Raw genomic sequence first — 13641 nt, 5'->3', positions numbered from 1 at the left:
CTCTGAATTGTGGCCTGATTCCAGAAGCCAAATGTGAAACACCACGTCTTCACATTTTTTGCTCCCACACGCCCCAGAAGAATTTTGAAAAACTATGAATCCCAGATTTTTTTTTCAGATTTCATTTTTAAGTAATCGAGGCCTTGATATGGGGCTTGAACTCATGACCCCCTGAGATCAAGAGTCACAGCTCCACCGCCTGAGCCAGCTGGCACCCCTCCCCTAACACGTTAAAAAAAAGTTTCTTTTAGTTTTTATTTATTTATTTAAAGAGAGAGAGAGAGAGAGAGAGAGAGAGAGAGAGAGCGAGCACGCACACACAAGCAGGGGAGGGGCAGAGGGAAGAGAAAGAGAGAGAATCCCAAGCAGGCTCCAAACTGTCAGCACGGAGCCCCATGTGGGGCTCGAACTCATGAACCATGAGATCACAACCTGAGCCGAAATCAAGAGTCAGACGCTTAACCAACTGAACCACCCAGGTGCCCCTATAGCATGTAACTCTTGATCTCAGGGTGTTAAGTTCAAGCTCCACGTTGCACACAGAGCTTACTTAAAAAATTATAAACAATGGGGCGCCTGGGTGGCTCAGTCGATTAAGCATCCGACTTCGGCTCAGGTCATGATCTCATGGTCTTGGGTTAGAGTCCCGAGTCAGGCTCTGTGCTGACAGCTCCCTCTCTCTCTCTGCCCCTTCTCTGCTTGTGCTCTGTCCAACCCCATCCCTCAAAAAAAAAAAAAAAAAAAAAATTATATATATATACACACATATATATATACACATATGTGTGTATATATATATATATATATATATATATATATATATATGATAAGATTAAGAAAAACCCTATTAAAATGAGAATGATGGGGACTGAATTTAAAAAATCAAGATTTTGGGACACCAGGCTGGGTCAGTGGAGCATGCAACTCCTGATCTCGGGGGCTGTGAGTTTGAGCCCCACGTTGGGATGTGGAGATCAATTAAAAAAATAAAAATAAAAAACCGTCTTATTGGTCGTTTCCTTGGAGAACTCTGACTGATGCAACCAACACCATTTCAGAACCCTTCAGTCATCTCAAAACGATACTCTGTACCCATTAGCAGTCCCTCCCCACGCCTCCACCCCGGACCCTACGGAACAGTCATCTACCCCGTGTTTCTAGGTGTCTGCCTATTCCGGGCATTTCCTATAAACGGTCATAAAGCACATGACCCTCGCGACTGCCTTCTTTCCTACAGCACGGCGTTCGCGCGGCTCCCCGGTCTCGTCACCGCCGAGCAAACCCCCCCCCCCCCCCCCCCCCCCCCGCGGGATGGGCGGGCCACGTCTTGTGAATCCACTTACCCACTGACGGGAAACGTGGGTTGCGGCTGCCTTGCGGCTGTCAGGAATACTGCCGCCAGGAACACTTGTGTCTGCGTCTTGTGTGGACGTTTCTTCCCTTTCTCTTGCGTCTATACGTAGCCGCAGAATTGCTGGTCACGTGGTAGCTCCACGGTTAACTTTTTGAGGAGCTGCCAAAATGTCTTCCCAAGAGGGCGGTACCAACAATTCCGAGCAACACTGCGTGAGGGTTCCAGTTTCTTTGCAAACACATCGATCCTTTAATTAAAGCCCTCCTACTGGTGAGAAGTGCTTTCTTCTTACCGTTTTCACTTGCGTCTCCCTAATGACTAATGATATTGGGAGCATCTTTTCATGTGCTTATTGGCCATGAGCACATCCCTTCTGGAGAAGTATCTACTCAAATAATTTACGCATTTATTTATTTTTATTTTTATTTTTTTTATTTATTTATTTAAAAAAATTTTTTTTCAACGTTTTTTATTTATTTTTGGGACAGAGAGAGACAGAGCATGAACGGGGGAGGGGCAGAGAGAGAGGGAGGCACAGAAGCGGAAACAGGCTCCAGGCTCTGAGCCATCAGCCCAGAGCCTGACGCGGGGCTCGAACTCACGGACCGCGAGATCGTGACCTGGCTGAAGTCGGACGCTTAACCGACTGCGCCACCCAGGCGCCCCTAATTTACGCATTTAAAAAGCTGTGTTGTTTCTTTAGTATTGAGTCGCAACAGTTCCCTGCACGTATAGGTTTTTGGATACAAGTCTCTTAATTGATAAGATTTCCAAAGATTTCTTCCGTCCTGTGCATTGTTTTTTCAGTTTCTTGATCATGGTTTTCAAAGTTTTAAATATTGACTAAGTTCACTTTGTCTGTTTGTTGTCATCGCCCAGGATTTTGGTGTTATAGCTAAGAAATTATTGCCTAATCCAAGGTCACGAAGATTTAAGCCCTATGTTTTCTTCAAGAGTTTTATGGTTTTAGCAGTTATATTGTAGTTGATGATCCATTTTGGATTAACTTTTTAAATGGTATGAGGCGAGAATCCAACTATCCAGTTACCATAGAACCATCTATTGAAAACATCATGCCTGGGGCACCCGGGTGTCTTAGTTAAGTGTCTAACTCTTGACTTCAGCTCAGGTCCAGATGTCAAGGTTGTGAGATTGAGGCCTGTATGCTCTGTGCTGGGCATGGAGCCTGCTTGGGATTCTCTTTCTCCCTCTGTCCCTCCTCGGCTTGTGTGCATGTGCTCTTTATCAAAGGAAGGAAGGAAGTAAAAAGGGGAAAAGAGAAAGAAGGAAGGAAAGAAAGAAAGAGAGAGAGAGAGAGAGAGAGAGAGAAAGAAAGAAAGAGAAAGAAAGAAAGAAAGAAAGAAAGAAAGAAAGAAAGAAAGAAAGAAAGAAAGAAAGAAAGAAAGAGAAGGAAGATCGTGCTTTCCCCATTGAACTGTCATGGCATTCTTGCAAGAAATCAATCAACTACAGGGGCGCCTGGGTGGTCAGTTGGTTGAGCATCCGACTTCACCTCAGGTTATGATCTCATAGCTCGTGAGTTCGAGCCCCTTGCTGAGCTCTGTGCTGACAGCTCAGAGCCTGGAGCCTGCTTTGGATTCTGGGTCTCCCTCTCTCTCTGCCCCTCCGCCACTTGTGCTCTGTCTTTCTCAAAAATAAAGAAATGTTAAAAAAAATAGAAAAAAACCCCAACTGAATATAAATTTAAGGGTATAATATACATTTTGGTAAATATTTATCATGAAAAGTAAAATTTTATTTGAAATGTACTTCTGTAATGAGATAAACAATCCTGATTTCCTTAAACATTTAAAAAATGTATTTATTTATTTTAATGTTTATTTATTTTTGAGACAGAGAGACAGGGTGAGCAGGGGAGGGGCAGAGAGAGAGGGAGGCACAGAATCCAAAGCAGGCTCCAGGCTCCGAGCTGTCAGCACAGAGCTCAACGCAGTGCTCGAATCCACAAACCGTGAGATCATGACCTGAGCCACAGTCAGATGCTTACTCCACTGAGCCACCCAGGCACCCCATCCTTAAACATTTGAAAATGAACATTATTTTCCATTTATTCATTCTGACTCTATCAGTGGTAAGATGCACTATTATTTTATTATATAACTACTTTATTCATATAATACAGCAAAGGCAGAGATGAACCCAGGTGTGGCGAACTCAAGTCCTGCTCTTTGTTTACATGACACTGGAAATGACCCGTTCAGAACAAGTGACTGACCCACCACCCTATCCTAACCATACAAATACTATATGAATGACAAAATGGCAGTGTCGGGGAAAAAAAATCTGTCATCCGACAGCCTGATTTCAAACTCTGTTTCACAGGAAAAAAGACCTACTCCACTTGGGAAGGTTCCTCCATTATTTACTCACTTTGCAGACCACTGGGTACAGATTAGTCTCAGACACTGAAGTAGGGACGCGGAGACAAAACCTTTATTTCAAGAAAAGGACTTCCATTCTGGACCTCTTAACCACGCTATGTGCCAGAAATGTGAGAGAAATATTGGCCTATTATTCTTCCCATTTTCCTTGGAGTGGACCAACATACCTTCATCCCCTTGAATCATTAGAGCTTCATTCTAAGATTTAAGCTAGATCCCAGCCAGGACAAAACCAGTAAGACTGAAATGGTCATGTTTTCCTTTATTTATTTTTTTTAGGGGAGTTGGGGGACAGAGAGAATTCCAAGCAGGTTCCACACTCCGTGCAGAGCTCGATGCTGGTCTTGATCCCACGACCCTGGGATCATGACCCGAGCCAAAGGGTCAGATGCTCAATGGTCTGAGCCACCCAGGTGCCCAGAGTCATGTTTTCCTTTAATGGGACTTTTAAATTATTTCTTCCTTTCTAAGCCTATTGATCATTACCAGATTCTAGGAAACAGCTAAATCTGCTGAGAATCTGTTTCCACTGCGATGCCGTAAGTAGTGAAAACAAAATGCTCTTTCAGAAGGACTTCGGCATGAATCCCACAGAATGTGGAACTTCTTACCTTCATTAAGGTAACAGAATTAAACCCTGGAACTTTATGTTGCAGTTAAACCATTCTCCAGCCACCCAGCACAGAATAATTAAAGCACACTAATCTTCGTTGCACAATTTATCTATGCTTGCTGCTTTAAATACACTGCTAGTGCTGAGCTCTTGGAGGAGAAACAGGGGATTCGGTCATCACAGCACAGAGAAGAGCCCCACAGTCATGAGGAGCAAGAGTCTCAGTTGAAAGAGAAGGCTGTAACACACAGGGCCAACATGCACTACGTGAGTAAACTGCTCCTGTCACCTACATTCAAGAAGTTGTCCTTGGGAATGCAAGTTGGTGCAGCCACCCTGGAAAACAGGATGGAGGTTCCTCAAAAAACTAAAGCTAGAACTACCCTACGACCCAGCAACTGCACTCCTAGGCATTTCTCCACGGGATACAGGTGGGCTGTTTCGAAGGGACACGTGCACCCCCACGTTTACAGCAGCGCTGTCGACAACGGCCAAAGGACGGAAAGGGCCCAAATGTCCCTTGATGGATGAATGGATAAAGGAGATGTGGTACGTATATTCAACAGAGTATCACTCGGCAATCAAAAAGAATGAAATCTTGCCATTTGCAACTACGTGGATGGAACTGGAGGGTATTATGCTAAGTGAAATTAGTCAGAGAAAGACAAAAATCATAGGACTTCACTCATATGAGGACTTTAAGAGGCAAAACAGAATAACGTAAGGGAAGGGAAACAAAAATAATATAAAAACAGGGAGGGGGACAAAACAGAAGAGACTCATAAATATGGAGAACAAACTGAGGGTTATGGGAGGGGTGGTGGGAGGGGGGATGGGCTAAATGGGGAAGGGGCACTAAGGAATCTACCCCTGAAATCACTGTTGCACTATATGCTAACTAATTTGGATGTAAATTTTAAAAAATAAAAAATAAAATTAAAAAGATAAAAAAAAAAAAAAAAAGTTGTCCTCATTTCTCCTCCTTTTCTTTCATTTGTACAAGTATTTGCTGAACTTCTGTTATGTACTAGGCACTAGGAAATCAAAGGAGAAGAAGAGAGACAAATGATCCTGTACCTGGAGCTTATAACCTAATGAGGGAGACATAACAAATGAGTAAACGACTAGGGTAATCATGGGTTACAGAAAGAAATGCTGTGATACAAGATAAAGGGAGGGACCATTTTTGGTGGGACAATCAAGAAAACAATTCTAAAGAAAATGACATTTAGGCAGACTTTGACATTAGGCTCATCCTCAAGGGACGCGAAGAAACCAGCCACAGGAAGAGTCCAGGGAAGAGCTGTTTGGGCAGTGCGAACAAGAAGAAAATGATGCTCTGTCCCAGGAGCTGAGAGAGGACAGCGGGGAAGGGACAGAAGGGAGAGGCAGAGACTGGGAGGGTAGTCAGGGACCAGGTCATCCTTAACAGTTATAAAATCTTGTCTTTCTTTACTATGCAGACAGTGAACTGGAGGGAACATGAATGGAAACAGACACACGTGTCAGGCGGCTGCCGCACGAGCACGAGCCTGAGACCGGCGTGGGACACACCTGGGGGTGGTGCGGGGTACTGCAAGGGCGGCGGTCACGGGACGTGGGGGGACGGACGGGATGCGGCAGAGACAGAATGGGGGGAATCCAGGAGGACAGCTAGGTAAATGCTGCTCAACAGTAGGAGCCTAGCAGGCATGCTTGCCCCAATGCTGAACAAAACCTTGACATTGCCCCGTGCCCCCAAAAGGAATGGAAAGATAAATCTTGCTCAATTTTCAAGCAGATAAATGATCAGGAAAAATAGTGGGCTCTCTTCCTTTTGGTGACTACATACCATAAATCATGTCTTTCTGAACACGGAAAACACGTGACAGTGAAGTGATGAATAGCTGATTTTTCCTAGGTGACACGCTCAGGGAATCCAAAGCTACGGACATAGTGTTTTTTTGTTACTGAAACCTGAGTGAGAAATATTTAGGTCATTTTGACTCCTAGACAGCAAGGAATTTGCAGAATCCTTCAGACTGAGTATAAACTAAATGGTAAAGAAAGAGCTCGACTTCATGGAAGACGCAGAAATGACAGTAACACCAACATCTCATCCAAACTCAAGAAACACCCTCTCCTTTGTTTCCGGCCATGTGTCGTGCACACCGCGTACTCACCGACATGAATGGGGGCTGGGAATAACCCGTACTCGTGCTCTCCAGGGCTGTATTCCAGCTTCTCCTTCTTTAATTGGATCAGCCGGCTCTTTGGGCTGTGATTAGAAAAGAACAAAAAATAATCAGAGGCAACGAAATCTCCTGTGGTCAAACACAGAAAACAAATCACTCTATCAAGAGTATTTGCTTTAACAGTGGCTTAAATTTCAAAGGCATATTTTTGGGGGGAGGGATACCAAGTGCTTTCATGTACTTTTAGAATCTATGCTTTTGGGGCGCCCGGGTGGCTCAGTTGGTTGAGCTTCTGACTTTGGCTCATCATGATCCCACGGTTCAGGTGTTTGAGCCCTGCATCGGGCTCTGTGCTGACAGCTCAGAGCCTGCTTTGGATCCTCCCTCTCCCTCTTTCTCTGCCTCTCCCCCTGCTCGTGCTCTCTCTAGCTCTCAAAAATAAACATAAAGGGAAAAAAAAGTATCTACATGTTTGGAATTGTCTTTTAGGAATTATACATAAAAAAACAGCTATGTTAGCATTTTCCAGCAGTTTTGCAGAAAGAACCTAAATTTTAGACCCGATCATAATAATTACCTTATATGTAGTCAGTGATTTATCATATGCATGTATGTATACATGCATTATTATTTTTATTTTTTTTAAGTAAGCTCTATGTTCAACGGGGGGCTTGAACTCATAACCCCGAGATCAAGAGTTGCATGCTCCCCCAACTGAGCTGCCAGCCGGGCGCCCCTCATGATTTACAGTTTAAAAAGTAACTTTCACGTGTTGTCATTTATGTCAATCCCATGAAGCAGGTAAGAAGAAATGTTAGTTCTAGTTTACAGATTCGAAAACAGATGCTCTATGAGGTCAAGTGACTTGCCTTAATTTTGGTAGCTGCTAGGGAGACTTCCGATAAAAACCTCAGTTTCTTGTCCGACTCCTACTGAGTGACTATTCTTTTTATTTTATTCTGCAATGTCTCCATAGACTTACCTCTTCCACTCATCTTACTGGTCTACGTTTCTTTCTGATGTTTGGTATGAAATCAGTCTTAAGAGATTTCCCAAATACATAAAAGGAAGGGGGAAAAAAAGAAAGAAAAAAAGAAATGAAGAAAAAGAGAGAAAAAAAAGTTTCAGGAGAACCTCATATGGTCTACTCTGATTTTATTTTGCCTTCAAGTTCCAGCAAATAAGGCAAGGCTGATGTATTTCTTTTCTCTATAAATTATACTGCTTTTAAAAAAACAAGTCTATACTGTGTAACAAATAGGTACACTAACACACATTCTGCAGATGGGAAAACTGAGGCCCCCAAAGGCAAGTTACTTGTAGAATCTGAACACTGGTTCTTTCAACTGGATCATTCATTTATTTGTTCAACAACGACTGAGCACTCATTAAGTCCAAGTCCTGCTCTAAGTGCTAAAAGACACTGGTGAATAGGACGGTTTACACTGTTCTCAGGTAGACAGACAATAGGAAGTAAGAAAAACTAAGAAAACAGGAAAAACTCAGAAAATAATGAATGCTAGGCCAATAATTAAAATATGAAGAACGGAGAGCAACCGAGAAGCGACATTAGGTTCAGACGTGACTCTCATTAGGTCTCGGCCATGAGGGGATCTGGGAGGCAGAGGAAACAGCCGGCAGAAGGTCAAAGCTGGAACGAGATGGGAGAACGAGAGCAAACAAGAGGAGGCTAAGGGCCCAGGTGAGGCCAGAAACGGCACGAGGCCGTGCCATGTGTTTAAAGCAGTGGTGAGGGGTCTGGGAAACAGCTTCAAGGAAGAAAAGGCATGAATCGAGGTTGTTCTGCTTAGATCTAAAAACCACTTTTTTCATTTCAAAACCTTACCCAAAATAGTAACTGTGAACAGAGATATGAATTTTTTATTACAACTAAAGACCGGATGTCTCCACCGTGCACCAAAGTCCAACAGGATGAGAAAAGACCCGTGTCCAGAACCAGGTACTGCGTGTGAGAGAAAACCTCATCTATGCTTTATTCGATTCAAGGTTTACGCAAGCAAACGAAAGAGAGAGCAGTAAAGACCCCACCTAATCACAATACGAATGGAAGCCAGACCACCACCCTGCTTCCCCGAGGGTCAGCAGGCAGGTGGCAGTCGGTGGGCGGGGAAGAAACTGCTGGGCACCCGAGGAGAGCGAGCACACGAAACCTCAGAACAGTCCAGGTTCCGGTCCTCAGTAGGCCAAACGACACACATGCCCCCCTGAATGCAGCCCACTTCAACTATGGACCGTTTTTCTAACAAGAAAAATCCCATCCTTGATTCTGTGACGTGGACACCTAGGATCTGGGGCACCGTTATGAACATGACAATCATGCGAGAACTCGTTTCCCTAGATCTTGGCCGAGTCTGATTTTGTTCCTAATTTTAGGCATGGCCACTATTTCCCTGTTGGTGACTACGACACGGGACTCTTTCATTTTCCAACACTCTGTTCCACGTGAGCTGTGCGGAGTGGTCGACTGAGAAAGAATCCGGCTGTCTTTGTCAGTCTGTCTCGGAGAGTCTGAACACTCCTAGCATTTTCCATGGTATTCGTTTGCGTGACACTATTAGTTCAAGTCACTCAGGAGAAAAATATGTAGGAATCAAAGTAGCCACTTCAGATACACAACTGCTGAACACTAAGTTTATGTGACAGGTGTTTACTTTTGACCCCTGGCTGAAGCTGTAAAACGAGACAACTATTTCTACGTGTATGCGTGTAAATGAAAAAAAACCCTTTTGCTTTTCTTATCAAAAGAAAGTGATTTGCCTTTCATAATGCTCTCTTTATAAATGCAACTCATTCGGTGTTTGAGGCCAGCTTTCTCTCTCTTTGGTAGTTTATTAGCTTTAATAATTAATCATTAGAATCCAACAGACATATCAAATTCAAACAGGCAAATCCACCATCAAATGGGAGAAAAAGTATACAAATATTTAAGACAAAGTAGAAAACGTGAGGGTTCCTAATAATGCTTGTTAATGGATACTATGTTTCTCTCAAATGTTGTCTATAACCATTTCTTGACTTCAGGCATTTATCACCTTATTTTCAAATCTTATCACCTCTTATCTTGGCCCCAAACCCAAAACAATAAAACTACTAAGATGCCTTCTTCTTTAACGTTTCCCGGACAGTCACCCCAAGGGCTTGCTTGCTCCAGCACCTTAGGAAAGAGAGGATAAGGGGATTTCTGGCAGACTCCAGATTTTAATGAACACATCAGTATTCTAAAATCTGTCCTGTTCGGCAAACAAATAACATGAAGAGAACCCGAGAGCCAAAAAGAAGTTCAAGTTCCCTAGGTTAACTAAAGGGAAGTCGTATTTTATTAATGTGAATTATGTTTTAGCTCTTATGAATTTTTACTTTGGGAGAAAAGCCGATTACTAATGTTCTTATATGGGGCTGAAGTAACTGGCAAAATTTTATCCTTTTATCGAGCCTTTTTTTCCCTTTTTCTTCTAGATTTGAAGACCTTTGTCATGTGGTGACAATCATGACAGGTTTTGTTGGCTATGTTAGAAGAGTCTAGAGAATTGTCCGTGATATGTTTTCATTCTCTGAGTAACTTCTGATTAAATCTGTATGAGTGATTATTCTGAGGACTTCACTTCCATTCTTTATAGGACTGCTGGTACATTTAATAGGTTAACTAAACCTTATCATCTAAAGGGGGTTCCTGATTTTTCCATAAAATTGGCTACAAGCCACATCTACAAGCATACACGGAAACAGCTAAAAGAAGCATCAAAAAGGCCTCAGCAGACAATGCACCAGTCATTTCTGACTAATGATACTACTGGGAACAGACTTATGACTACAGAGTCCCCTGTACAGCTGAATGCATCGCCTCCAACACATAACCCGGTAGGACTGTAAAGAGGGGCAGGATTTGAGTTTCCAGCACATTTTCACCTGGGAAACAAATCAGTCTGTGAAAGCAGACTACCTACCTCAAGACCCGCTTTGAATATGAATTAGTCAGCTAGGACCCAAGACACTGGTGTAAGTGTAGTAGGCGCTGTGTCTGTAACGAGTGACCAATGAAGACCTGGTCTCTCTATGGCCCTCACGTTAGTTAACAGACTACACTGGTGCAAACTGGAAGGAAATACTCTTTAACTGGTGTACTGTCCCAAATGCCTTAAGTGTATAAGTACCGAGCGCTAACTGCCTTTAGTTTAGAAAAAAATATCCTCTGAAGGTTAATATAGATTATAAGCATACAGAAAAACTATTAAAGTTTTTGTCAATACATAAACTGGCCTACCTAGAAAATTACTCGGAATATTATTATTTATTATTATTATTTATTTTTACATAGAACACTACTTCTGACACTTCTGGTCACCAAGTACGTGGTTTAACCCCACGCCAAGCAACTCTCTGTGACACCAGCTGGCGTGTCTTACAATTTAACGCAATTCTGACCCTACCAACCTGGAGACAGTGTCAGATCCCACAGGTGAAGGGCTCGGTCCCGCCAGACTGCCCCCACCTCCACTTCAGATGCCAATCACAAGAAGGAGGCACCCAGGTTACTCACAACTTCTATCCAATTTGGCTACAAACCAAGGGTTCCCACGATCCTCTCCTTAGGTTTGATACATTTTCTACAGCGGCTGGCAGAACCCAGGCAAACACACTGACCAGTTTATTAAGGGACTGTAACAAGCAGAGAAACAATTCTTAACCAGCTTTCTGTGCACCCACCCCGCCAGCAGAGCACCCCTCCTAGGCAGCAGACAGAAATGCCCTGTCTCTCCGTGAAACGGGACTATTAGCTTATCTTCACAGGTGTGGCCTCAAGGGGTAGGCTCTAATTAAACGTACTTAGGTGGATTTAACAGACATATACAGAACGTTCAATCCAAAAGCCACAGAATACACATTCTTCTCAAGCCCTCTTGGAACATTCTCCAAGACAGATCAAATGTTAGGCACAAAACAAATCTTAATAAATTTAAGAAGACTGGGGCACTTGGGTGGCTCAGTCGGTTAAGCAGCCGACTTCAGCTCAGGTCACGATCTTGCAGTTCACGAGTTCCAGCCCTGTGTCGGGCTCCATGCTGACAGCTCAGAGCCTGGAGTCTGCTTCAGATCTCTCTCAGCCCATTCCCTGCTAATGCTCTGTCTCTGTCTCTCTCTCAAAAATAAATTAAAAAAAAAAAAAAACCAGTAAAAAAAATTTTTTTTAAATAAAATAAAGAAGACTGAAATTATATCAAGCATATTTTGTAACAATGATATTAAAACAGAAATCAACTACAAGATAAAAACTGGAAAACTCGCAAATATGTGGAGATTAGAAAACATGCTACTGAACAGCCAATGAACCAGTGAAGAAGTCAAAAGAAAAATAAAAAAAAACTATCTTGAGCCAAATGAAAATGGAAACACAACATACCAAAACTTACGGAATGCAGCAAAAGCAGCTCTAGGAGGGAAGTTCATAGTGATAACTGCCTACATCAAGAAATAAGAAAGATCTCTGGGGAGCGTGGATGGCAGAGTCAGTTAACTGACCGACTCTTGATTTTGGCTCAGGTCATGATCTCATCATTCAGGGGTTCAAGCTCCATGCTGGGCTCTGTGCAGACAGTGTAGAGCGTGCTTGGGATTCTCTCCCTCTCTCTCAAAATAAATAAATAAACTTAAAAAAAAAAAAAAAGAAGTAAGAAAGATCTCAAAGAGACGACAAAACTTTACACCTCAAGGAACGAGAAAAAGAATAAGGCTTCCAAGATCAGGAACGAGACAAAAAAGCTCACACTCTTCTGTTTTATTCAACATGCTAATGGAAGTCCTAACCAAAACAACCAGGTAAGAAAAAAAAGTAGAAGGCATTCAAATTGGTAAGGAAGAAGTTAAACTCTCAATATTTGCAGATGACATAATACTATACATAGAAAATCGTAAAGTTTCCACCAAAAAGTCTGTGTGACTCAGTTGGTTAAATATCTAATTCTTGAGCTCAGCTCAGGTCTTGATCTTAGGGTCGTGAGTTCAAGCCCCACGTTGGAGTCTGTGCTGGGCATGAAGCCAACTGAAAAAAAAAAAAAAAAAAAAAAAAAAAAAAGAACAAAGCTGGAAGTATCACAGTACTAGATTTCAAGACATACTACAAAGCTGCAGAAAACAAAACAGTATGGTACCAGCACACAGACACATAGCTCAACAGAACAGAATAGAGAACCACACCAGGACACTACAAGAAAAGAAAACTGCAGGCCAATATTCCTGTTGAACGTAGATGCAAATATCCTCAACAAAACATTAGCAAAACAAATATAAACGTATATTAAAAGGAACATACACCATGATCAAGTGGGATTTATTCCAGGGATAAATATGATCCAACTTCTGCAAAACCAGTCAATGTGATATTCCACGAAAACTAAAATAAAGGACACAAATCATATGATCATCTCAACAAGATGCAGAAAAAGCATTTAGCAAAACCCAACATCCATTCATGATAGACACTTTCAACAAGGTGGGCATCAAGGAACGTACCTCAACATAATAAAGGCCATCATCGTACTTAATGGTGAAAGACGGAAAGCTTTTCCCTGAGATCAGGAAAAAGACAAGGATGGCCACTCTCAGCACTTTAATTCAACATGGTACTGAGAGTTCTAGCCAGAGCAATTGGGCAAGAAATAAAAGGTGTCTAAATTAGAAAGGAGGAAGTAAAACTGTCTCTATTTGCAAATGACATAATCTTCTATACAGAAAACCCTAAATACTCCATAAAAAAATCATTAGACCTGATAAACAAATTTAGGAGAGTTGTAGGATACAAAATAAAAATATAACAATCAGTTGCAATTCTATACAGTTAACAATGAACTATCAAAATGAGAAATTAAGAAAACAATCCCATTTGCAATTGCAGCAGATAGAATATGTAGGTATAAATTTAACCAAAATGGTGAAAGACCTGTACATTAAAAAAATAGAATTCATTAAAAAAAATTTTTTTTTAATGTTTATTTATTTTTGAGACAGAGAGAGACAGAGCATGAACGGGGGAGGGGCAGAGAGAGAGGGAGACACAGAATCGGAAACAGGCTCCAGGCTCTG

At 42.2% G+C, this 13641-nt stretch overlaps 1 protein-coding gene across 9 annotated transcripts in view; it reads right to left on the bottom strand.

Annotated features, from left to right (window-relative positions):
• Positions 1 to 13641, bottom strand: part of ASH1L (ASH1 like histone lysine methyltransferase) — a 193199-nt gene that overhangs the window by 54670 nt on the left and 124888 nt on the right. For all 9 annotated transcript variants that reach the window (XM_058701884.1, XM_058701891.1, XM_058701885.1 and 6 more), the window contains one exon: positions 6532 to 6626. In XM_058701884.1, the coding sequence (XP_058557867.1) occupies positions 6532 to 6626 (95 nt within the window). The remainder of the gene's footprint in view (positions 1 to 6531; positions 6627 to 13641) is intronic.

Source organism: Neofelis nebulosa, chromosome 15 (genome assembly GCF_028018385.1).
Source record: "Neofelis nebulosa isolate mNeoNeb1 chromosome 15, mNeoNeb1.pri, whole genome shotgun sequence".
Lineage (NCBI taxonomy): Eukaryota > Metazoa > Chordata > Mammalia > Carnivora > Felidae > Neofelis > Neofelis nebulosa.
This window is presented reverse-complemented; position numbering and strand designations above follow the sequence as displayed.